The 27,788-nt window shown below is 42.9% G+C and overlaps 1 protein-coding gene across 18 annotated transcripts in view; it reads right to left on the bottom strand.

The window, feature by feature from the left end:
• Positions 1-23,898, bottom strand: part of cadpsa (Ca2+-dependent activator protein for secretion a) — a 242,163-nt gene extending 218,265 nt beyond the window's left edge. For all 18 annotated transcript variants that reach the window (XR_009790075.1, XR_009790076.1, XR_009790078.1 and 15 more), the window contains exon 1: positions 21,951-23,898. Coding sequence is in view for 14 of the 18 variants with exons in the window: in XM_061784285.1 (XP_061640269.1) it covers positions 21,951-22,286 (336 nt within the window). In the remaining 4 variants the exon portion in view is untranslated. The remainder of the gene's footprint in view (positions 1-21,950) is intronic.
• Positions 23,899-27,788: the final 3,890 nt, after the last annotated feature.

Here is a 27,788-nt window from a genome sequence, read left to right as displayed (position 1 = left end):
AAATAAATAAATAAATAAACATTTGAATGATAGTATTGGGCTGCTGTGCTCCTTCAGGCCCTGGACCACTTGCTGTGATTGATGGAACCATGATTTCTGCTCTTTAACAGAAAATCCTCAAGCAGAATGTTCAGCCATCAGTTTGTGACCTCAAACTGATGCGCACTTGGATTCTGCAGCAGGAACCCAATCCAAAATTTACCAGCAAGTCAACCTATGAATTGCTTTAAAAAAACAAAATTAAGGTTTTGGAGTGGCCTAGTCAAAGTCCAGACTTTAATCCAATTACAATCGAGTGGCATAACCTTAAAAAAGGCTGTTCATGCTCGAAATCTCTCCAATTTTGATTAATTCAAACAATTCCAAAAGAAGAATGGGCCAATCTTCACAGAGATGTGAAAGACTCATTGCCAATTATTCAAATCGCTTGATTTCAGTTGTTGCCGCTGAGGATGGCCCGACCATTTATTAGGTTTAGGGGGGCATTACCTTTTCGCACAGAGCCAGGTAACTATGTATTTTTTTTTGTTTTTTTTTCAGAATAAATGAAATCATTTAAAAACATAATTTTAAGTTCACTTGTGTTATATTTGTCTGATATTTACATTTGTTTGATGATCTTAAAGGGGGAAAACAAACCCCTATATATGAATTTGAGGGGGGGGGGGGGGCAATACTTTTTCATGGCACTGTAATCCTTGATCCTTGATGAAAGCCTGTCCCACATTATTAAGACACCTGGGAATAAAATTGAAAACGACCATACAGTATGTCTCCTTTAACACCACTTGGAGAGTTTCTCTTTACGTGAAGCAACGTAAAAATAGAACAAATCAAAACGTTTGGTCGAAATGTAAAATTTGATAAATGTACAATGTCTGTTGCAAAAGCAGCAAAAGAAGTACCTTTTCTCCACAATAATCGGTGACAAACAACAGTGGAAAAACAGTGGCTACTAAACTGAAAAAAAAATTCTTTATAATTAAAATTCTACTGTCACTTTCTATAAGTCATTACCTGACGACAATATGATAATGTGGTTTTTCGACTCACTCAACTTAACTCAATTGTTGAATGCAAGACAATATTTTTTTTTGCCATCCAACACAGATGTTTTATTTTTTTATATTTATAATTGTACTGACTAGAGAGGAAACGATGGGAAATTTGAATGTAACAATTATCATTTCCATAAATATCACAATTATCAATATCATCACAACACTGTTATATAATAAAATACAGTAAAATAAAATCTACAGATACTGTATATGCACCTAGAGCATTGAAACAGGTTGATTGTGAGTATAGTAAATATAAAACCACCAACGCTGAGCACATTAGAAATCATAAACAGCAGCAACCAAAAGTAATTTGATACAACATCCAACATACAACATTCATCACAACAAAGTGAGTTTGTCAGTGACACAAAGACACTAACACGCTAAACTAAAAATGTGTTCAGCAATTGACTAATCTGTTTATAGTATATTACATTAAATCACCATGGTTCTGAAACAAAGTGAAAGCACATAAGTAGCACCCTTCGTCCTGTTAGTTGCAGTGGTTTTCTAGACCGATTTTAGTGGGGTGGCCAGATGGGACTGGGTTTCTTTCAGAGCAAGGTTCGAATTCAGCAATCTCGTATCGCTATTTTCCAGTCAAATTTGCATTTTGCGCCTCATAAAACACATTGAAAACCAAAACTGTGAATCACAGATTGTTTGCTGTGCTCGATGGATACACGGAGGTGACAATGGAGAGTACGTGGTCACCGTAAGGGCGAGAGTGAAGCGAAGCTTGGTTGTTGACGCAGGAAGGGCAAAGCAGAATTGATAAGAAAAAGAAAAGAAAAATGCAAGAGCAAAAGACGAAAAATGAAAATGAATGAAAAATGAAATGCTGCTATTTTGAGGGTAATAACCCATCAGCAACATATTGAGAGAGAAAAAATAAGAGCAATGAACTACTTCATTTTAGGAACGGTGAACTTGTTTAAAAATTTAGAATTATGACCTATGTAGTGCCAACGTACAAACGTACAAACGTGCCAAATGCGGTCAGAGAGGAATAATGGGTAAAATGGGTTCTGTTCCCAAACAGAAGAGGGTTTCGGAGGATGCTTGAGTATTAAAATATTCAATAGCTTCAGCCCAACATTAAATTTTCCCATTATATTGTCATATTTGTATTGTTTAATAAAACTCCTGTGCGATAAACCTGCCAAAAGAATGCTCCTCAAAATTAGAAAGTTGCTCCTCAAATGAATAAATAATTAGCAAAACTACTCCTCAAAGAGAAAGAAATATTTCGAGCCTTGTAAAGGGGTCCAGACTGCAGTCATCAGCGGGGGGTTTGCTGACTGAAAAATTTGACAGGCAAGTCCGGTCACAAAATAACTTGGTTGGTAAATAAAAATCCATTGACACGGGGGTCCACAGCGCGGGGCAAGCACAGTGTTCGGGGGGCACTGTGCCCCCCCAGAATCACCACAGGTTAGCTGCCAATGTCAGTGCTAATAGTATGCCATGTGAAATAATACAAAGAGGAGCCAACGACATTGCCATTAACTCTTACAGACACGAAGTAATTAATGACAATTCCAATAAAAAACTTTGATAATAACTATTGTAAAGTCTATCTCTCTGTTTCATTTTAATTAGTAAACCATAAATGATGTAATCACTAGTACTGTCAATATAATCCCTCAAGTGAAGTTTTGATTTACATCCTTCTTCTGTTGTATTATTTTTTATTAATTTGTGTCTAATGCTTTCTGAACTGTATATTTTAACACTTGGCTGCTTGTCCTCATTTTGTTGCCTCAAGAAACTTCCCGTGGGCCACTCAGGAGCCATGAAATATTTTCTGAAGCTCACGTTCCACTCTAGTAGCCCATGTTAAGAGGCATCTGCTATAATATGACGCTATGTCTGAACTGGCACTCCAGAGAGGATATGCGGCTCTGCAGTGAAAGGTGGGGAAAACACGCCAAATTTTATAAATATGATATGAATTCAAGATGAAGGGGCAAGGAGGTACACATTTTTTTCCAATCTGGGCAGAGTAGCAGTAGGAATTATGGAGAACTAAAACCCCAATTCCAATGAAGTTGGGACCTGTGAAACAAATAAAAACACATGTTTCTCCAAAACCTGTATGTACCTTTCAGCATTAATGGTGCCTTCACAAATGTGTAAGTTACCCATGCCATTGGCACGAACACAGCCCCATACAATCACAGATGCTGGCTTTTGAACTTTGCGTCCACAACAGTCCGGATGGTTCTTTTCCTCTTTGGCCTGGAGGACACGACGTCCAGAATTTCTCAAAACAATTTGAAATGTGGACTAGTCGGACCACAGAACACTTTTCCACTTTGCATCAGTCCATCTTAGATGAGCTTCTGGGTGTTGTTGATAAATGGCTTTTGCTTTCCATAGTAGTGTTTCAAGTTGCACTTACGGATGTAGCGCCGAACTGTATTTGCTGACATTGGTTTTCTGAAGTGTTCCTGAGTCCATGTGGTGATATCCTTTACACATTGATGTCGGTTTTTGATGCAGTGCCGCCTGAGAGATCGAAGGTCATGGGCATTCAATGATGGTTTTCGGCCTTGCTGCTTACATGCAGTGATTTCTCCAGATTCTCTGAACCTTTTGATTATATTATGGACCGTAGATGATGAAATCCCTAAATTCCTTGCAATTGTACGTTGAGGAACATTGTCCTTAAACTGTTCGACTATTTTCTCACGCACTTGTTCACAAAGAGGTGAACCTCGCCCCATCTTTGCTTGTGAAGGACTGAGCGATTCAGAGAAGCTCCTTTGATACCCAATCATGGCACCCACTTGTTCCCAATTAGCCTGTTCACCTGTGGGATGTTCCAAACAGGTGTTTGATGAGCATTCCTCAACTTTCTCAGTCTTTTTTGCCACCTGTCCCAGCTTTTTTGGAACATGTTGCAACCATAAAATTCTAACTTAATGATTATTTGCTAAAAACAATAAAGTTTATCAGTTTGAACATTAAATATCTTGTCTTTGTAGTGTATTCAATTAAACATGATTGAACATGATTGGCAAATCATTGTATTCTGTTTGTATTTATGTTTAACTCAACGTCCCAACTTCATCGGAATTGGGATTGCGTGTGTGTGTGTGTGTGTGTGTGTGTGTGTGTGTGTGTGTATATATATATATATATATATATATATATATATATATATATATATATATGTTGACAAACGATGGACTTGGTTTTCCCTTGCCCGGAACGCGGGTCACCGGGGCCCCCCTCTGGAGCCAGGCCTGGAAGTGGGGCTCGAAGGCGAGCGCCTGGTGGCCAGGCCTGCACCCATGGGGCCCAGCCGGGCTCAGCCCGAAAGGATAATGTGGGTCTCCCTTCCCGTGGGCTCACCACCTGTGGGAGGGGCCATAGGGGTCGGGTGCTGGGCGGTGGCCGAAGGCAGGGACCTTGGCGATCCGATCCCCGGCTACAGAAGCTGGCTCTAGGGACGTGGAATGTCACCTCTCTGGCAGGGTAGGAGCCCGAGCTGGTGTGTGAGGTTGAGAAGTTCCGACTAAATATAGTCGGACTCGCCTCCATACACAGCTTGGGCTGTGGTACCAGTCCTCTCAAGAGGGGTTGGACTCTTTTCCACTCTGGAGTTGCCCACGGTGAGAGGTGCCGAGCAGGTGTGGGTATACTTATTGCCCCCCGACTCGGTGCCTGTACATTGGGGTTCACCACGGTGGATGAGAGGGTAGCCTCCCTCCGCCTTCGGGTGAGTGGACGGGTCCTGACTGTTGTTTGTGCCTATGCACCAAACAGAAGTTCAGAGTACCCACCCTTTTTGGAGTCCTTGGAGGGGCTGCTGGAGAGCGCTCCCGCTGGGGTCTCCATTGTTCTGCTGGGGGACTTCAATGCTCACATGGGCAATGAAAGTGAGACCTGGAAGGGCGTGATTGGGCGGAACGGCCCCCCTATCAGAACCCGAGCGGTGTTCTGTTATTGGACTTCTGTGCTCATCACGGATTGTCCATGACGAACACCATGTTCCAGCATAAGGGTGTCCACATGTGCACTTGGCACCAGGACACCCTAGGTTGCAGTTCAATGATCGACTTTGTGGTCGTGTCATCGGACTTCCGGCCACATGTCTTGGACACTCGGGTGAAGAGAGGGGCAGAGCTGTCAACTGATCACCACCTGGTAGTGAGTTGGCTCCGATGGTGGGGGAAGATGCCGGTCCGACGTGGCAGGCCCAAAGGTATTGTGAGGGTCTGCTGGGAACATCTGGCAGAATCCCCTGTCAGAAGGAGTTTCAACTCCCACCTCCGTCAGAACTTTGCTCATGTTCCGGGGGAGGCGGGGGACATCGAATCCGAGTGGACCATGTTCTGCACCTCCATTGCTGAGGGGGCCGACCGGAACTGTGGCCGTAAGGTGGTTGGTGCTTGTCGTGGCGCAATCCCCGAACCCGTTGTTGGACACCAACGGTGAAGGATACCGTCAAGCTGAAGAAGGAGTCCTATCGGGCTGTGGGACTCCTGAGGCAACTGATGGGTACCAGCTGGCCAAGCGGAATGCAGCTTTGGTGTTCGCTGAAGCAAAAACTCGGGTATGGAAGGAGTTCGGTGAGCCCATGGAGAATGACTTCTGGACGGCTTCGAGGAAATTCTGGTCCACCATCCGGCGTCTCATGAGAGGAAAGCAGTGCACCACCAACACTGTGTATAGTGGGGATGGGGCGCTGCTGACCTCGACTCGGGACGTTGTGAGTCGGTAAGGAGAATACTTCAAAGACCTCCTCAATTCCACCGACACGCCTTCCCATGAAGAAGCAGAGTCTGGGTTCTCTGAGGCGGGCTCTCCTACCTCTGGGGTTGAGGTCACCGGGGTGGTTAAAAAGCTCCTCGGTGGCAAGGCCCCGGGGGTGGATTCCTAAAGTCTCTGGATGTTGTGGTGCTGTCCTGCTTGACACCGCGTCTACAACATTGCGTGGCCATCGGGGACAGTGCCTCTGGATTGGGAGACTGGGGTGGTGGTCCCCCTTTCTAAGAAGGGGGACCGGAGTGTGTGTTCCAACTACAGGGGGATCACACTCCTCAGCCTCCCTGGCAAGGTCTATTCAGGGGTGCTGGAGAGGAGGGTCCGTCGGGAAGTCGAATCTCAGATTCAAGGGGAGCAGTGTGATTTTCGTTCTGGCCGTGGAACAGTGGACCAGCTCTACACCCTCAGCAAGGTCCTCGAGGTTGCATGGGAGTTCGCCCAACCAGTCTACATGTGTTTTGTGGAATTGGAGAGTTCGGTGGGGGGTGCTTCGGGAGTATGGGGTACCGAATCCCCTTATATGGGCTGTTCGGTCCCTGTACGACCGGAGTCAGAGTTTGGTCCGCATATGCGGCAGTAAGTCGGACTAGTTCCCGGTGAGGGTTGGACTCCGCCAAGGCTGCCCTTTTTCACCGATTCTGTTCATAACTTTTACGGACAGAATTTCAAGGCGCAGCCGAGGCGTAGAGTGGGTCCGGTTTGGTGGCCTCAGTATTGCATCTCTGCTTTTTGCAGATGATGTGGTTCTGTTGGCTTCATCAAACCATGATCTCCAACTCTCACTGGAGCAGTTCACAGCCGAGTGTGAAGCGGCTGGGATGAGAATCAGCACCTCCAAATCTGAGACCATGGTCCTCAGTCGGAAAAGGGTTGCGTGCCCTCTCCAGGTCGGGGATGAGATCCTGCCCCAAGTGGAAGAGTTCAAGTATCTTGGGGTCTTGTTCATGAGTGAGGGAAGAATGGAACGGGAGATCGACAGGCGGATCGGTGCAGCATCTGCAGTGATTCGGACTTGGTATTGGTCCATTGTGGTAAAGGAGGAGCTAAGCCGAAAGGCGAAGCTCTCAATTTACCGGTTGATCTACGTTCCTACCCTCCCCTATGGTCACGAGCTGTGGGTCATGACTGAAAGAACAAGATCACATATACAAGTGGCCGAAATGAGTTTCCTCCGTAGGGTGTCCGGGCTCTCCCTTAGAGATAGGGTGAGAAGCGCGGTCATCCGGGAGGATCTCAGAGTAGAGTCGCTGCTCCTCCACATCGAGAGGAGCTAGATGAGGTGGCTGGGGCATCTGATTCGGATGCCTCCCGGACGCCTCCCCGGTGAGGTGTTCCGGGCACGTCCCACCGGGAGGAGACCCCGGGTATGACCCAGGATACGCTTGAGAGACTCTGTCTTTCGGCTGGCCTGCGAACGCCTCGGGATCCCCCCGTAAGAGCTGGATGAAGTGGCTGGGGAGAGGGAAGTCTGGGCATCCCTGCTAAAGCTACTGCCCCCGTGACCCGACCTCAGATAAGCGGTAGAAAATGGATGGATGGATGGATATATACACATATAAAGTTAGACAGGAATGCCGCAAAGCTGAACACAAGTGCAAGAAGGACCATCTTTTAAGTTTCCTCTCAAATTCTAAGACTATAGATGCCACTATCAGAGCACTGTAAAAGAGCCCAAAAATAACACCACTTATTCAGTCACAATCCATATGTTATTCAAAATCATTGACTCTGTTCTTAACCCTCCTCAGCCCATTTGCACAGACTTCTCCTGTTTGTGCAATAGCTTACTTTTTCATTGCCAGTATTGGTCAACAACAGATAAGCAAATAGTGCAGCGTGGCGAGACTACTACAGTAAGTGCACGAGTAATGTATAATTGGCCTGACAGAGATGTGACTCCAATCTCAAGACAAAATTGGCAGCATGTTACAATGGAATTCTACGTCAACTGTTTAAGAAGTTAATGGGAAGAGGGAAGAAGCTGTTGGAATGTCTGCTAGTTTTAGTTTGCATTGTTTGATAGCGCCTAACTGAAGGAAGGAGCTGGAAGAGGTGGTGACCAGGATGTGGAGGGTCCAAGAAGATTTTGCATCCTCTTGTCTTAGTTCTGGCAGCATGGAAGTCCTCTAGGGTGGTTGGGGGTTAACCGACAATTTTTTCAGCAGTTTTAATTGTCCATTGCAGTCGGAGTTTGTCCTTTTTTGTGGCAGCACCAAACCAGACTGTGATGGATGAACTGATTCGATGACTGCTGTGTAGAACTTCATCAACAGCTCCTGTGGCAGACCATGCTTCCTCAGAATGACCTTTTTGAGGATGGAGTTGATGTTGGTCTCCCACTTCAGGTCCTAAGAGACTGTAATTCCCAGGAAATAGAAGGTCTCGACGGTTGACACAGGGCAGTTGGACAGCGTAAGGGGCAGCTGCAGCGAAGGATGATTTCTGAAGTCCACGATCATCCCTACAGTCTTGTGTGTTTAGCTCCAGGTTGTGTCGGTCGCACCACAGCTCCAGCCGCTCCACTTCCTGTAGATACGCAGACTCGTCACCGTCTTTGATGAGGTCTATGATGACTGTGGTGTTGTCTGCAAACTTCAGGAGTTTGAGAGCCGAGTGTGTTGAGGTCCAGTCGTACGTGTAAGAGACAGAAGCAGCGGAGAGAGGACACATCCTTGGGGCACCCCGGTGCTGGTGGTGCATGTAGATGTAGATGTGTCCCCCAGCCTAACCTGCTGTGTCCTGCCCGTCAGAATGCTATAAACCCATTGGTAGATGGCAGGCGAGACGCTGAGCTGGAGAAGCTTGGAGGAGAGGAGTTTGGGGTTGATGGTGTTGAACGCAGAGCTGAAGTCCACGAACAGGATCCTTGCGTAGGTCCCGTGCTGTCGAGGTGTTCTCGGATGAAGTGCAGTCCCATGTTGACTGTGTCATCCACAGACCTGTTTGGGGATCCAGCAGTGGACCTGTGACACTCTTGAGATGGTCCAGCACGAGGCGTTCAGAGGACTTCATGACCACAGTTGTCAGGGCGACAGGCCTGTAGTCATTCAGACCCGAGATTGCAGGTTTCTTGGGGACTGTGATGATGGAGGCGTTTTTGAAACAGGATGGTACCTCGTACAATTCCAGAGATCTATTCAAGATCTGTGTGAAGATTGGAGCGAGATGGTCCGCGCAGACTTTAGGCTTCTTTATACTCGCGCGGTCGCGCAGCCGACAACGCCCGCATTGCATCACGTGAGCGACGAATTGCCCCGTGCAGCACCTCTGCGTAGCTTGCCGCGCACCTGACAAAAAAAGTTGCTGTGCAGCGAACATCGTGGAGAACATCTCCCGTGATTGCTCCGTTTTAGTCACATGCTGTGATGACGTACAAGCATGCCCATTGGTTCGACATACCATCTACGTCGCCGCCTTTTTGATTGATTTTGCAGCATAAATAAATGTATCATCTGGTCATCTAGGTCCATTTGTTCTGTCGCGGTCGCCATTGTTGTTGCTTTGTTCCTTGTTACTGAAAGGAAAGTAAAAACGGCTACCGGAAATTCCCAGCTGTAGCGACACCCCCGACTTGGAGGAGAACTGCAGCACACTTTCAAAACAGCGCGTTTGGGTTGCGCTCGAGTAGTACAAAGGCAAACTATGTGAGGGACAGCCGCAGTGACGTCAGCGCGGTCGCTGTCCGTGCGAGTATAAAGAAGCCTTTTGAGGCAGGATGGGGACAAAAGGTCTATGCTTGCCGCTTTGTTGATTTTTGTTGTTTGAAGATACGTCTCACATCCTGTTCGTGGCTGGTCAACGCTGGAGGGGGAGTCAGAGGTGTGATGGTTGCCGGTGGCGCAGCTGAGTGGGTGTGGGGTGTGAAAGCCATCTGAGCCTGTGTCTTTGAAGGTTTTGGAAAATGTGGTTAGCCAGATAAAGCCATCAGGTTCTACTTTTCTACAGTTCTGGCCGTTATAAACAGCAGTCTGTCGTCTGGTGTTGTAACCCATAGTTCTAAAAATGCTGGGGTGTAACCAGCAATTATCTCCAATTGAGCTTTCATTTTAAAAAATCTGAAAAAAAATTGTGCTCAATCTGGTGAAGGCAGTCCTAGATTAACATGATGTCCTGAAGATCTCCCAGTCTGGTTTTAAAATGCTGCATAGAACAGAGTCGGCTTTATTCAGAGTTTTCAGTTATCTCCTTCTGGCAAATGACTCAGAGGACTGTGTGTGTCTTGTCCTGATGGACCTTAACTGCAGTGTTTGATACTGTGGACCACAATATATTAGTAGCTCAGTGGTGCGACCAAGTGGTAGCGCTATGGATTGGTTTGGATCCTACCTGGCAGACAAACTATGTGTGTGTTTGTAGTTCTGAGTACCGCTGTCTCATGGGGTACCACAAGGTTAAATTTTAGGTCCGCTGCTCTTCTCTTTGTATTTACTGCACCTGGATTCCATATTTAGAAAGCATTAGATGTCCTTCCACATTGTTATATTGCTGATAGTCAAATTTATGTTTTTAATTTTTAAATGTATTATACTTGTTTGTGTCCCTCAAGGGGAAATTCAACTCTCACTCCAATGTATACTTTGTGCAGCACAACACAAACACATAGAACCAGGTCACACACATACAGGCATGTAAGGAGAGATTCAAAGTGAAAGAGGTGCCCAAAGAAGCTGGGGATGGGGACAATGCCTTGCTCAAGGACACCTCAACAGTAGCCAGCAAGCAAAATAGCATCTCTCCAAAAACATTTTTTTATGAAGTGGGACTTGGGACTGGGAACCTGTCCTCCGACTCCAAAGCTCAAGTCCTTCATGAGCTAGTGCCGCACCATGTGACACTAAAGAAGAAAGATTGTCCTTAGAACTGTGAGACAGACACTCTAACCAGTCGTCAACCGTGCCGCATAATTAATTATATAATTAGAATTTAATAATAGTTAAGGAAGAAGCGGGTTCTAAAGAGAGAAGACGTGGTTGAGAATAAAAGCAAGAGTATGGATATTTCAAAAGTGTCTCGATGATTTCATTCATTTGAACGTAACCAGCTTGGTACTGAACGTACCGCTCGAGCACATTTTTGTCACAAGCTCCGCTTTTTCATCCACAGGCACATTATATATTAGTTAAGTATTGAGGTAAAACACAATATTTGATGTTTTATATAATGGCAGATGCTCCAACCGGTCCTCCACCGTGCCTCCCAAAAAAAAAAAAATAATAAATAAAAATAAAAATAAAAATAAAAATAAAAATAAAAATAAAAATAAAAATAAAAATAAAAATATATATATATATATATATATATATATATATATATATATATATATATATATATATATATACACGGCGGCACGGTGACCAACTGGTTAGAGCGTCAGCCTCACAGTTCTGAGGACCGGGGTTCAAATCCCCGGCCCCGCCTGTGTGGAGTTTGCATGTTCTCCCCGTGCCTGCGTGGGTTTTCTCCGGGCACTCCGGCTTCCTCCCACCTCCCAAAAACATGCACGAATTGGAGACTCTAAATTGCCCGTCGGTGTGAATGTGAGTGCGAATGGTTGTTTGTTTGTATGTGCCCTGCGATTGGATGGCAACCAGTTCAGGGTGTACCCCGCCTCCTGCCCGATGATAGCTCGGATAGGCTCCAGCACGCCCGCGACCCTAGTGAGGAGAAGCGGCTCAGAAAATGGATGGATGGAGGGATATATATATATATATATATAGAGAGACAAAATAACATTATATATACATAATTATATATACATAATACACTAATAGTTAAGCTTCCTGCCAAAAATAACAGTGTTGATAAGATTCTCATCTTGTGCATCTGATTTAAGACGATTAGTTACCTGGCCTCAAGTTACACAAAATTTTAATTTCTATATCACGGCACAGATCATTTCAGTTATACATCGTAATACTGTATTTGCATTTCTGTGATCAAAATCATCATCTGTTCGAGTGAAGAAAAAAAACAGTTACAAAGTCCCTACAGGTGCCATCTGGTTATTTGAAAAAGGAGATAACATTGCTCTACACCTATCATCTGCTGCTATCTTTTTTTTCCAATAATTGCTCAAGTCAACATGGAAGCTAGAACAGAGGTGGATTAGGTGTGCGTCACAGTGTGAAACCATCCCCAGATAACGTTGACTTGCCCTCTGTATGCTAATGATATTGAATGAAAAAAAATCCATTATTAATAACAATAATTAATTACACAGTTAAAGCATTTCATTTTGACGCTTATTTTTAATTCCATAGAACACCATTCAAACAATTCAATTTCTATCGCAACAAATACTGTACTAGACTAGTAACATAAATTGTAGCTCCAATAGTAGCGTATTGTGCATTGATACTGAATGTAAACGGCAGAATTATCCAGTAAAACGAGACTGCTCGGCCGTGCTTTCTCCCTGCTCATGATGGTGGTGACATAACAACAAATGGTTGGGTAATCCCAGATTACACATCGGCAGACCAAGAAAGGATTGAAAGAGCGCTCATCAGGGAAAGAGCTTGCGCCTGTAAACAAGGTTTACATATGGGTGCAAGGCAATGACACTGAGAAGTACTAAAATCTCCCATTCTGAGGCCTCAGAATGGTCTAAAAGGCAATTTCTGCGTGTGTTTGTGTTAATCTTTATCCTGTTGGAGGACCTGCAGTTGAGACCAAGCTATTGTACACTGGGTAGCACGTCACCCCAAAATGTCTTGATAGTCCTGAGATTTCAATATACCCTGCCCAGATTCATGACACCCTTTCCCAGATGCAACAAAGCAGCCCCAGAACGCAAATGAACTTGGTCCATCTTTCAGATGAGGTACAGTGTTATTTTCTTTCTATGCTTAATTTATTTGTCCTTAAACATCAAGATCATGTGGCTGCACTCTTTTTCAATGACCATTGTATTTTTTCTTTCGCTAATATAAGAGTACCAACAATTTTGCCTGTGTCACGTGTACATAGAAAAGAACACTGTACTAACTGTGAAACATGGAGGAGGCTCGGTTACAGTGAAGAGCGTAAGGAAGAGTGGCTAATTACAGTCACAAGCGAAAACGTCAGGAAAACCCTGTATGGCTACTGTGTTACTGTTGTGACAGTATTAAACGGTCTGTGCTATGGTCAATGGACTTTCACTTGTATAGCATATTAAAAAAAAGCACATTAACACTGTCTCCTCATTCGCCTACTGATCACACAGCATCAGGAGCAACTGGGAGTACAGTATCTTGCTCAAGGACACTTGTGCATGGTCACAGGGGCAGAGGATCAAACCCACAACCTTTTGGGTTGCGAGATAACCACTGACCCATGCTGCTTTTCTTTGCTACTGTATATATTTTGATCCATATTAGAAATCATGAAATGTGGTAGAATTTGTGCCACTTCCGGCTTTCTCCGTGTTTATGAAGACTGGAAAAAAAGTTATCCTAGTCTCTGTAAAAGCTTGTGGTTTTGAGACGCTAATTGTCCTGTGGCCCCTTGGACAGCAGCGAGTTTCAGAGTCTCAATAGATTTGATTGGTATGGTGACTCACCCACGGCCTATAATTATGTCACACTCATTGCCTTGTAGAAGTGGATGTGTGAAAGGATTATCACACACACTCAAGCATGTGGTGTATGTTCATATGTGGTTGTGTGTGCTTGAGTAAAAACACAGCAGGCCGATTGGCAAGGCTTTCATCATTAGCAGCTTACATGCTGTCCTCATGAATTATGGAGACACAATAAATTGTTACCACAGACAGAGACAGAGTGATGGGAATTTCGGCTCATCTTCGAGAGCAGGTTCTTTAGCTTCTACTCCTTAAAAAGAGCCGGCTCTTTCGGCTCTCAACTGGCTCCTCCATTTTATGGTTGCTTCAATTAATTTATGACCGAATTATGTGTGAAATGAATGACTAATTTCAATAATAGACTATATTGATCATGTTTTGTTTATATTTCTTTATTAATTCATATATTGAGAATGCAACAAAAATAAACTGTGAAATACAAACACAAAGGACCATCCAAAGGATGTAATATTTTGGGGTATTGCTACTCTACGATAGTAGCAGCAACACACTTTGCACATTCATTAACATGCTAGTCCTTTTTCCTCTAACTGAAGTAATGGGCGAACAGTCCACATATGCCTAATGCAGGTTGTTTGTGTTGCCTCTCTGGTATGAAATGTCAAGTTTGTAAAGTCTGCGCTCTGCCCTTGAACTATCTTTTAACTTTAAAATGTAAAGAAAATGGATGGATGGATGTCTCCAAATTTTACTTTGCTTTATGGAGGTCATTTTTTTTTCACCTTAGCTGCGTGTAGTCTCTCACTACTGTAGCGATGCTCTCACATGCTCTTTTGTCTCTCCCTCATCCCAGTTTGCATGCTCACACAAATCTTGACAAATCACATGCGGCTTCAACAGAAAAAAAGACCACAGAAACCAACAAATCGGTTGTTCACTTCAAAGAACCAGATCACTTGCGACCAGCATATCACTTAGAGATGCACACAACGCAAACAAAGAAGTTTCATTTCCCAGAACAGTCTGCTCTGGTGTTACCCGGAACACAGAGAGTAGTAGGCAGCAAGAGATGTTCGCGAAGGAAGTCATAGTGATTATGATTGTTCAGGAAATGTTTGCTGTGCATACATGGAAAAGGGTCTTGAAGCTACAATTCACATGTTGTGTCTTTCCATCATATTAGCCTTGAGTGGGCAGTCCAGTCATACGAAAGTGAGTGATCGCTCATTTTTTGTTTTGTCACCATTACGAGAGGGGGCGAAGCTAGTAGACTGAACAATGCAAATGCCCTGAGTGTGGAAAGTAAGCGAGCACACGACATAAGGCAATCAAAGCATTTCCACTGGTAGAGTCAGAAATTCATACACTACATTTCATACACTTATCAATTAGGAGGGTTGATGACACAATTTTAAAAAATGAAAAAGGGCCCACTCACTGACTCGTTTTTAGAATAGGCAAATATAAAAGATTTACTTAGTTGTTTAACTTCACACTTGATGGGTGGGCAGGCACTCCAAAGACCGTAGTATTTGTGTACAAGCAATTAAATGCTCAATTTTCCATAATGTGTCCCCATAAAGGTATAGCTGTATCACTGGAATGGTGCAAGAAATTGTAACAAGATTGTGCTGACTCATATTTAACTTTCTTTCAGTATTTCATTTCAAACATTTAAAATAGCACGGGCAATCGCATAATGTCCCACAGGCACCTTAAAGGAAAATGTTTGAAAAGGCGCATCACTTTCCAATTTCCAATTCCAAAGTCGGCATTTCCATAACTCACCATCACCATGTATAGTTACCAGTACCAGTCACCTCTACGATCCATTATAAATTTACTACTTTATTCATTTATACGTGTATAGTCCCGAAGTGAGTCATTGATAGTGTAGTGGTACAAGAGAAATGAGCGGATTCATCAAATGTACTATTGTTGTGGAGAAAATAAACAGACTGATGGTCTGATTGTGTTCCTCCATGAATGGTCTCACCTAGAAATACAAATATCCCTGATTAGAAGAGAAAAGCGCCATGAAGAAAAAGAAAATCACAGGAAACTAAAAATACAAATCTTTCTTGTCCAAAAAAGACCTGTTTTAATGGCTGGCACATTGAGTGGTATTTACACAAAAGCGATACATGTGAATTCAAATTTAATCTAATAAAAGGTATCTATGGTACACAAAGAAGAGACACAATAAATTGTTACCACAGACAGGATTTCGTTGAAAGCCTTTTTGTGCTTGGCTGCAACAGTGCCATTACTGATTCAGTCTACTGCATTTAAGTTTGTGTTTGAAGAAGAACAACAGATATCCATGCAGAAAACCGCTTGTATTTTAGTATTCTGTGATCATTTTAGTGTCATACAAAAGAATAAATCAGTCAACAGCCGGTGTATTTCTATTGCCAGTCCGGAAACCGGAGTGCCTGGAGAAAACCCACACAGGCACAGGGAGAACATGCAAACTCCACACAGGCGGGGCTGGGGATTGAACCCCTGTCCTCAGAACTGTGAGGCAGACGCTCTAACCAGTCATCCACCACGCCGCCCGCCAGTAAACAACAGTGGCCAATTCTGGAACTAACAGACTTTGTCAACGGCATTTTAAGTGACAAATGGAAACTATTTTTGGACACATCGTTTGGTCCCGACGGTCCGTTTTATCCGATATCCGTTATATCGAGGTCCACTGTAGTTGTACAGATTTGTGAGGCAGGTGAGAGTGATTGAAGACAAAGAAGGAAATGTTCTGATAAGTGACACTTGCACATGGGATGTGGTCATCTTTGGTTGCTTTTGAAGACGTTGGCAACAGTGTTGACAGTAAGTTACTGTAAACCCTATGAAATGTCTAACACGCTCGCCGCCCTCGCAGCTAGCCGTTAATGCGGTATAAACGTTGGGAAAAGCTAAGATTCTGTGCAGAACCCTCAAGCTCCCCGGCCTCATATAGAGGACCTGAGATTGACGGAGATGCTGCCCCGTTGATTGGCAGTAATGTTATTTGTGACAACATTTTTCTTGTGATTCAATTTTTTTTATCAGAGCAATATTAGCTGAAGACATCTCATGAAAACTAGTTGCAGATGTGACTGAATTGTTCAGTACCATTCGGCCCTGTCGCACAGTGTGGCTTGAGGAAGGTGAGCATGCAACACATTGACATTGCGTCGCAGTGATAACACTGTGAGAGCCTCTGCAAATATAAAATTAATATAAGGCTTCATGAGCTTAAAGTTTTTTCCCCTGCAAAAAAATAAAAATAAAAAAATGAATACACACATTTGAAACATTCTTGTTGGCATTTTGCAATGCTGAATGCAATTGCCAAATGTTGCACTGTAATGTCCAATGTCACTCACTGCTGATTTAATGATTAATATTGTGTTTGTGCGTACTGAACTGTGAAGTGACTTTGAGTGTATTATTATTATTATCAAGGAAAAAAGACATCTATAGACATCGATAATCAGTAATTCAATGAAATCATAGCCCTCAGAATAGTAATCAAATCTTGAGGTGGCAAGAGATTCCCACCCTTACATTATTTCATTAGAAGAAGAAAAACAAACAAAACCTAATGCACATAACATGGCTGGCTTCATACATTCATAGGGGTACTATGACAATCACCAAACAAGAAATTGTTTTAGTTTTTCATCATATACTGTATGTTACATGATATAATTTTAGAGCATTTTATTCTCATCCTGTTTTTAATGCTTCGGAACACTACAGTGCGGTACTTATACATACATATTTTGCATCAACAAATTGTACACAAAACCTCACACATACGAGTTCACATTAAAAGAAAGAGCCATCATTTGTATCTTTTTGGTCAATAGCATCTCTGGCCCTCAAGCAGTACCACCCACTTCCCAGCTGACTGGATGTGTTTTATAAGGCGTCTGTCTGAGTGTGATCTTAAAACAAAATGTCAAATGACTCTTTCATTCTTTGTTTACCGCTACAAAACCTGATGTACGGTCACTACATTGGGTTGCAAAAGTACTGTACCTCTTGAACTCTTCCACATTTTTTTTCACATTTTAAATGGGGATTTCGTGTGATGGACCAACACAAAAGTGCACATAAATGTGAAGTGGAATGAAAATGACATTGTTTTCAAATATATTTACAATTAAAAATCTGAAAACTGTGGCATGCAAACTATTAAGTATAAAGTTTCCCCGTGTCAATACTGTACTTTGTAGAAACAAATTTTTTCATCAATTACAGATGCATGTCTTTTGGGGCTCGTCTATTGCAGCTTTGCACATCATGAGACATTTTTGCCCATTCCTCTTTACAAAATAGCTGAAGCTCGGTTGGAATGGATGGAGAATGTCTGTAAATAGCAATTTGCAAGTCTTGTCACAGATTCTCAATGGGATTTAGGTATATTTTTTTCTTTTTTATATTTTTACTACTAACATGCATTTCATTTTCATTCATGAGGGCTGGCCTTTTATCATTAAACTGCATGTTGGTACTCAGTGCATGGTATAAACAGAATTTCGAGACAACAAAATCAGCCTTTGCTAAACGAAAAAATATCATGATAAACGATCATATTTTTTTATGCCTCTGAAATCATTAAAATTAAGGCCCGCCCTTGAGCTACAAGACTGGTTGGTTGGTCCGCTGAAGACGAGCTCTTCACCTGTCAATCAAATATATGTTGACGTTCACTGTCATTATATTACTGGTTGAATATCGTGTTCGACTGAAGTTATGCCTAATAAACAGTTAACTTTCCCGTGTTTGTGTTAATTGGGAACTAACACACACAACAACTCGGAGAGAGGCGCTGACATTTTAAAAGACTTTGCTGCGGTGGAGCGAGCTGTTTGGCTCCGTAGCTCACTAGCTTGTGGGCTAGCTCATTAGCTCGTGGGCTAGCAAACATAATAAACATTTAAGTTTCCCATGTGTGTTATTTCAGGACAAACACACACAACAACTCGGAACGAAGTGCTGACAGTTTAAAAGACTTTGCCACAGTGGAGTGAGCTGTTTAGCTCCTTAACCCACAAGCTAGTGAGCTAGCGAACCTAATAAACAGTTAACTGTCCCGCGTGTGTTCATTCGGGACTAAGACGCACAACAACTCGGAGCGAAGCGCTTTAAACGACATGGCCGCAGTGGAACGAGCTGTTTAGATCCTTAATTAGCTAGCTCGTTAGGTCACGGACTAGCTCATTAGCTCGCTGGCTAGCGAACATAATAAAGAGTTCCCTTAAGTGTCTCTGTTGTGGGAATCTATGAGCTGCACATGGAGCAAGCCTGTGGCATATTGGACGGAGCCAACACTGGCAATAGTGTACCAGTCCGCCGGCGTTCCATGAGCGGTTGGTTGAACTCCAACTTGTATGACTTAAGATGCCCCGCTATCACAAAAAAACCTCAAGAGAATGCAAAAAAAAAAAAAACTTTTTGTTTTAATGGCTATCTTTTGCACTCGTACAGCCTGCACAAAAGCTCATCAAAATATGATCCGTCAATACTGATAATCCACACCCAAACTTTTAATACACTGTCTGACTTATAACCAGCTGGAGCCACGCCACTATGGAAGACAAGCAAGCTGAGCAACAGCAGCAACATTTTTGTAACACTTGACCAACTCATATGAACGTATTTTTTTTTTTGTATGGATAAATCATTTCATTTCATCATTTCCATTGAAAAATACGAAGTTAGTCAGTAAAATTTCAGTCAAATTGTGCATTCTGTAATGAATTTATCAATACATGTCAAAACTCTCTGAAGAGAACAGCTGCGACTTTAGTTTGACCTCATGGACATGTATTTTTAGTAGATACAGGACATAGGTATCGGGTCTGATACTTTTATGTCTGTAGTCATACTCAGACTAAAAAAAAGAAAAATGCTCTGATCCGACACACCGATACCATCGACTGCAAATTACAAACGTATGATCTGCAAAATGGATGATGAACTCAGCTCGGGCAGTGACAGAGGCCTACACCCTGCTAGTTGCATCAGCACCAAGTTTCTTGAGCCCCGTTGGCCCACACCGCTCCCCTGAAGCGGCTGCAGTCCCGTCATAAAGCTTTGGTGGAAAAAGACGGTTGGGCACTGCGATGGTGCGATGAAATATCACCTGTTTTCCTGTCACATTTTATTTTATAACTTACTGACTTATAACTTACTTTATTTTGTAACGCACAAAGGTAACATAGCATCCTGTAAAGGTAACATAGCATCCTGTAAAAGACTCTACATTCTTCCTCATCTCCTATTTATTTTCAATGCTTTGGCTTACATTCTAAAGTTGAGTTAAAATGTTGATTCTAAACTGTTCACTAAAACGAAATCAAGTAGAAATGAATAAACAAAAGAGCAAAAAGAGAGAAATTATTTTATCAAGTCCTGCTTTCCTCAAAAATGAAAATTCCAAATTCTTACCTTAAGTGTCTACAATGTGTCAATGTTTACAATTCATAATTACCTCTTGAATCGATTTTATTTCATTACCTATTTCACATTTCCCATGTTCATGTTGTTCCATAATAAAAACAATTTTATTTCATCCAGATTTCATGAAGCACCTTTTACCAAATTAGCTATTTTTCTTCTTTATATTCATCTTGCTAAGTACACTTGAGCACTTCATCAATAAAATAAAAAGTTTTCCTTATTCACAGTCACAGTATACTCTTTTATTGTGAAAGACTGTAAGTTTGTATATACTTATTATAATTCTTTTTGCTCATCTCTCATACTATTATACGTTATAATTACATGTTGAATGTGACTTCTATTCAAGTCACTGATGGTGTAGTGTACACTCGCCTGACCTTGGTGGGGGCAAGCGTGGGTTCAGTTTCCTCTCAGTGACGGTGTGAATGCGAGTGAGAATGATTGTCTGTGTCTATATGTGCCCTGCGACTGACTGGCGACCAGTTCAGGGTGTAGTCCGCCTTTCGCCCGAAGTCCGCTGGGATAGGCTCCAGCGCCCCGCGACACTAAACAGGTGTTTGATGAGAATTCATCAACTTTGTCAGTCTTTTTTGCCACCTGTCCCAGCTTTTTTGGAACGTGTTCATCCATCCATCCATCCATTTTCTGAGCCGCTTCTCCTCACAAGGGTCGCGGGCGTGCTGGAGCCTATCCCAGCTATCATCGGGCAGGAGGCGGGGTACACCCTGAACTGGTTGCCAGCCAATCGCAGGGCACATAGAAACAAACAACCATTTGCACTCACATTCACACCTACGGGCAATTTAGAGTTGTCAATTAACCTACCACGCATGTTTTTGGGATGTGGGAGGAAACCGGAGTGCCCGGAGAAAACCCACGCAGGCACGAGGAGAACATGCAATCTCCACACAGGCGGGGGCCGGGGTTTGAAACCTGGTCCTCAGAACTGTGAGGTAGACGCTCTAACCAGTCGTCCACCGTGCCGCCGGAACGTGTTCATTCTAAGTGAATGATTATTTGCTAAAAACAATAAAGTTTATCAGTTTGAACATTAAATATCTTGTCATTGTAGTGTATTCAATTAAATATAGGTTGAACATGATTTGCAAATCACTGTATTCTGTTTTTATTTATGTTTAACACAACGTCCCAACTTCATTGGAATCGGGGTTGTATGTACAATAAATGAACAAGTCATGTAAATAGACACATTGCTCCATTGTGTGATCGGATCGTGATCGGTTATCGTGTTTTTTTTAAACTTGCTGATTGGTGATCGGGCCCAAAAATCCTGATCGTGTAAAGCCTAATATATATATATATACACATATATAAAGAGAGAGAGAGAGATAGGTTGATGCACCTTTGTGTTCAGACCGCAACACCACATTACTGAACTGCCTTGTGCCTTTATTTTTTTCCTCTTTGTTTTCAATGTTTATAAGATTGTTTTTTTGTTTTGTTTTTTTTGTTTGTTTTTAAATGCTTTTAATCACGTAAAGCACATTGAGTTACCGCATGCATACAATGCGCCATATACGTAAATTTGCCGCTCGATTCATCTGCAGTGATGCAGGAGCGACTCCAGTGGGAATGGGAAGAACATGACCCTCATCATCGTCACCTGTAGCTGCTTCTGTTTGACATCCACTCTCGAGCTTCTGGTTTGAAAAAAAGGTGTCTGTTTGTTCCCATGACAACAGGATTAACCCTTTATTGACCAATTAAAGTCAACCAAAAAATATATATATATATATGGGTATTTTGTCCACAAATGACAAATTACTTTTTCCTCCCCCCCCCCCCCCCCCCCCAGCCCCCCTTGTATCATGTTGGTTGCCAGATTCAAATGAGACTTTGCTCACGGAGAGTCACAGCCACGCCTCTGCACTTCCTCAATTGCAGTCGAACGACGACCGCTGCGCAGTCAAGTGTGATCAGCAATTAAGTCATGTTTTAGAATCTCAAACGGTCCATTTTGCCCATTCCGAATATTGGCAGAAAATAAATAAATAAAATAAATAAATTTAAAAAAGGGGGCAGCTGTGCTGTTGCACCCGCGGAAGGGCGCAACAGTTGTGTCATGCAAACGAAGAAAGGACTTTTTTTTTTCCACCTGATCTTACCTTCTGCTGCCTTCTGGCCATGTCAGTGGGTTGTTTGGCGTTGAACGGATATGCGATGCAGCGCATCACAAACACGTAGAGCTGGAGTCTCTTTTTCCTCTCCTCTTCCTCCCTCTGCATCTTCTCGAGATCCTCCTTCTCCTTGTCGCTTCCCACCGACGGGCTGGGGCTCGCGGCTCGGCCCCGGGGCTGGAGCCCCCCCGCGCCGCCGTGACCGTCGGCGTCACGGCTGGGCGAAGACCGCGCTCCTTTGAGGTTCTTGGGGGCCGCCACCTCTTTGCGCTGCACCTCCGGGATCTCGTCCCCTTCCTCCTCGCTGGAAGACGGATCCAACATGCCGCTGAGTCTCGGACGGAGGCGACACCTGCGATGACAAAACTGGCGGCCACAACTCCGCAAATCGTCCTTCTTCAAAAGGATGTTGCTCAGCGTCACGTTGTGGGAACAGGTTTTTTTTTTTTCCCGAGAGAGGATATTTGGGGGGGGAGGGGTCGCACGAAGAGAAAGCAGGAGGATAACCGGCGATGCTGAGAGCTGGAGGAGGGAGAGGAGAGGAAAAGGCAGGGCTTGGAAATGACCGCTGCTCTGGGGTCAGTTGGCGCAGGCTTGGAGCAACGCAATAGCCACCTGATGATGCGCGCGCGCGAGTGCAAGGAAGTCAGCTCCAGAACGCGCCTGCCTGCCATCGGGAGCGCGCACCGCCCAAAAGGGGGACGCTATGTGAATGTCTTCATTTTGGCTTTGGTTTTCACAGCTAATTGTGAATGTGAATAAGGGATGGAGTTGGGCTTAAATAGACCACGTCATGGCCTCATGTTTCAAAACATAGGCGACCCGAACTAATGTGTGTTTGAGGGGGGGAATGTACAACTCTAAGGAAATAAATAAATGGCGGCACGGTGGACGACCGGTTAGCACGTCCGCATCACAGTTCTGAGGACCCGGGTTCAAATCTGGCCTCACCTGTGTGGAGTTTGCATGTCCCCCCCCCCCTGTGCCGGGGACTCCAGTTTCCTCCCACATCCCCAAAACATGCACGGTAGGTTAATTGAAGACTAAATTGCCCGTAGGCGTGAATGTGACTGCGGATGGTTGTTTGTTTACCCTGCGATTGGCCGGCGACCAGTTCAGGGTGTACCCCGCCTCTCGCCCGAAGATGGCTGGGATAGGCTCCAGCATGCACGCGACTACAGAAAATGAATGAATGAATAAATAAATAAGCAGGTCGTCTGTAGGAGCCATATTTCTTACGTTATATTTTTGGGTGGTAACCCCTTTAATTCGTTGCTTATTATGTTGTATTTTGAGCATTTATTTCTATGCGCAGCTGGGTCCACGCCCCTCCCCCAGCATTTCCACTTCCTGGCACTATATCCTTGCATAGAGGCCGCACCAAACAGTTTTGGACCGCATCCAACGTGAGAATATTATCATGTGTTGCCGATTCTTTCTTTTGCACTTCAAGAAAGGCCATCGGGGCTGTAACCAACCTTTTTGTTCTTCGGTAAATCAAAAACGTGAGTTCCACCACAGGATCCGTATTTGACTCCGACTGGAGCGAGTTGGACTGCTTAAGTACCTGGGAGCACCGAGGCGAGGTGGGTCACATCTACATATCTGCCTTTACAACGTCACTTATCTTAAGTTACTGTAAAATTGAATTACAGTAATTTCTTGGCAACAATACTGTGAAAAAACAAAACAAAACAAAAAACAGTAGTCTGAATTGGATTCTGGGGTCATGCTCAACTTCATCCATCCATCAATTTTCTGTACCGCTTTCAACTTCATACCATGAGTCAATCCAAGTCTTGCTTCAACCACACAGTGACTGGTATTCTCTGTTGGCACGCTGACCCGAATCTGATGACGCTCTGCAAAGGCTCTTGTCTCAATCCCTTATGATTAGTTAAGTGACAAAGTACTATGCACATGACCTCGAACAAAAGCCCACAATGAACATATATACATATGCAATACATATATATTATATATATATATATATATATACAGTATTAGAAGCAAATACAACAATGATTTTATGCGACGGTGCCATATTGTTAGTTCAGTACTTCTACACAATAATTTCTTTTTAATGATATTTTTTTTTCTTAAATAATCCTATTTTCTTGCATGTGTCTGTTGTTAGGTATGTTTTTCTTGTTATTTAAAAATCCTTAAACCATTATGTCAAACATACGGCCCCTGGGCCAGAACCGGCCCGTCAGGGTGTCCGAACCGGCCCGCGGGGATGGAGAGCACATTCACTGCTACTTGTCAATAAAAGTAACTTTTGGTGCTAATTTTGTCCACTGAAGGGTGCACTGACAACACTTAAATGACATTGATGCACTTGTGAAACCTGAACAATGCCAAGTTTCAGGAGCACACTAATATAAAATGGCGTGTATGTTCACACTACAATTCTGTGAAAATAAATACCTCCTGTAGAAATGTTTTAAGACATTGAATATTGCAAAATTTCAGTCAAAAGCTTCACTTCAAGAGGTTGGTTTTTTGGAACCTTTTTTTTTTTTTTTCATACACTGCCACAACTTAAATCTGTATGTATACATTTACAAAGGATGCATAACCGAATTGTGCACACTCACTGATTCATAATACTGTTGAAATAATTTTTGGTTAAACATTTCAGACTGAGCGGCATGGTGAGCAACTGGTTAGCACATCTGCCTCACAGTTCTGAGGACCCGGGTTCAAATCGCCTGTGTGGAGTTTGCATGTTCTCTCCATGCCTGCGTGGGTGTTCTCTAGGTACTCCGGTTTCCTCCAACATCCTAAAAGCATGCTTGGTAGATTAATTGAAGACTATATAACCCGTAGGTGTGAATGTGAGTGCGAATGGTTGTTTGTTTATATGTGCTCTGCGATTGGGTGGCGACCAGTTCAGGGTGTACCCCGCCTCTCCCCCGAAGATAGCTAGGATAGGCTCCATCCTCTAGTGAGGATAAGCGATCTGGAAAATGAATGAATGAATATTGTGGTCCGGCCCGCTTGAGATCTAATTGGGCTGAATGTGGCCCGCAAACGAAAATGAGTTTGACACTCCTGCCTTAAACACCATGGAGACATGAATGCTACAATGCATGATGTTGACATACAGTATTTTCCAAACATGTTGTAAAACCATCATACAACTGTGTTAAATTGCCCAGCTAAGGTCTATAAAACAATGTAAATTTTAACTTAATTGAAGAATATAGCAATACTCGCCGTCTTTGTGCATGCAGGGAAATCAAAATGTTTGTCTCCACCATGCACATATTCAGGTGATGTACTGTATCATACTGTAGCTTATATAATTGATAATTTTTTTGGTAGAACCCTGAGCACTTTTCACCTGGTAATACACAACCTGCATACATATTTCCACCCACTAAAACATTTTGTACTCTGATGCACTTGTGTTACATAAGGGTAAGCACAGGTAGCAAAAGTGAAATTCAATGAAAGCTCAGGTGTCTCAACATAAGCACAGCAACTCAAAATTGATCATGCTTGTGGCCATTGGCGCTAATTGACATGTGCAAAGTGTGTAATAGCACAGGGCGGCATGGGTTGGTGGGGGGTTGGTGTTTTAACACACAAGGTGAGGGATTTTTGCTCTGGGCGACACACCCCACCCTACCCCACCCCTTGACGATTGGATTTACAGTGCCGTGAAAAATTATTGACCCTCTTCTCAAATTCTTAGATTTTTTTTTTGCATAGTTTCCCTACTTTAATCTTTAAGATCATCAAACAAATGCAAATATCAGACAAATATAACCCCAGTGGACTTAAAATGCTGTTTTAAAAAAGTGATCTCATTTATTGAGGAAAAAAAAACCTATTCAGTTAGCTGGCCCTGTGTGAAAAAGTATTTACACCCCCTGTTAAATAATGAATTAATTGTGGCTAATCACAATTTTGGGGTAATTTTCACTGATCACACCCAAGCGTGATTACCTCCAGACCTGTTAAATCAAGAAATCACTGAAACAGAATCTGTCCCGACTAAATCAAGTCAGACAAAAGATCTAAAAAAGCTGCAACAAAATGACACGATCCAAAGAAATTCCAGAACAGTCAAGAAATAAAGTAATTGACATCGATCAGTCTGGAAAGGGGTACAAAAGCAATTTCTGGAGCTTTAGAATTCCAGTGAACCATAGGGAGAGCCATTATCATCACATAGAGAAAACAGTGGTGAACCTTCCCAGGAGTGGCTGGCCTACAAAGATTACCGCAAGGGAACAGCAATGACTCATCCAGAAGGTCACAAAGAAACTCGGGAGAACTTCTAAAGAACTGTAGGCCTCCCTTGCCTCAGTTATGTTCAGGGTTCATGACACAACAATCAGTAAAAGACTGGGCAAAAATGTCACCCCTGGCAGAGTTCCAAGGCGAAAACCACTGCTGACCAAAAAGAACATATAAAGGCTCATCTTACTTTTGCAAAAAAAAACATCTAAATAATTCCCAAGACTTTGGGGAGAATATTATATGGACTGACGACATGAAAGTTGAGCATTTTGGTAGGTGTGTGTCTCGTTACACCTGTAGCACAGCATTTCAGAAAAAGAACTTCATACCAACAGTCAAACATGGTGGTGGTAGTGTAATGGTCTTGGGCTGCTTTGCTCCTTCACGACCAGAACAACTTGCTGTGATTGATGGAACCATGGATTCTGTTCTTTAACAGAAAATCCTGAAGGAGAATGTGAAGCCATTAGTTTGTGACCTCAAGCTAAAGTGCACTTGGGTTCTGCAGCAGGATAATGACCCAAAACACACCAGCAAGTCAACTTCTGAATGGCTTAAAAAAAAAAAAAGTGTCTTTGAGTGGCTTATTTTAAAGTCCAGATTTGAATACCATTGAAATGGTTTGGCATGACGTTAAAAAGGTCGTTCACCCCTCGGTTTTTGCTGAATTCAAACAATTCTGTAAGGAAGAGCAGGCCAAAATATCTCCACAGACATGTGAAAGACTCATTGCCAGAGTGAATTAATTAATTGTGGCTAATCACAATTTTGGGGTAATTTTCACTGGGGTAATTTTGACTGTATTTTAATGTTGGCTGCTACGATGGTACTTAGGAGGTGGTACTTGCTGTAAAAATAATGCTTTGCTTGACCAATAGCTTCAAGGTCAAAGATAGCATATTCACATTTAGAGACAAGCCACATCTTAATTGTAATGGATACAAATGATTAGTTCTCAAAATTGTTGCAATCCCCAATCAAATACTGATGTGATAAAAGAATTGATAAAAGAAAGTTTTTGTACTAGTCATGAATTGTACAATGGTTGGAATAAGCTTTTAAGAAGAATATATTTAAATTCATACATCAACCAAAACATAGATGGATCTCAATGTGTGGCTCCGCAGTTATGAGTGAGGTCTTCTGTTCAGTCCAGGTTCATTATTAAAGCATACCATAAATGTCAACACATATGACAGAGGAACCAGTCCAGAAACACTGGCTTTTTTCAGCGTTGGTTTTGTCAGCGTTTTTCACATAACGTTGGCGATTGACACTCCAGCATCATCAATAGCTCTTTCATTGACAAAGTTAATCTTTAGCATGAACTTCATTAAGCTGCTGTCCATAAACAGACAAAAGATCATCAACAACCTATTTACTACCAATGGATACATGCCATGTCCTCTCTAGATTTCCGGGGTTGTCAGGTGAGGTTTATGGTGACAGCTGTGCAAGCCAAACTGCATCATTTTCACTTGTTGTGGTGTCCTGCCCAAAGACGTTTGTTTCTTTATTTGTTGTTGGGGTTAAATACAAGGAGTGGGATTTTCTTGCCCCTTCTGCTGTCCC

This window comes from Phyllopteryx taeniolatus, chromosome 9 (genome assembly GCF_024500385.1).
Source record: "Phyllopteryx taeniolatus isolate TA_2022b chromosome 9, UOR_Ptae_1.2, whole genome shotgun sequence".
Taxonomy (NCBI): Eukaryota; Metazoa; Chordata; class Actinopteri; order Syngnathiformes; family Syngnathidae; genus Phyllopteryx; species Phyllopteryx taeniolatus.
This window is presented reverse-complemented; position numbering and strand designations above follow the sequence as displayed.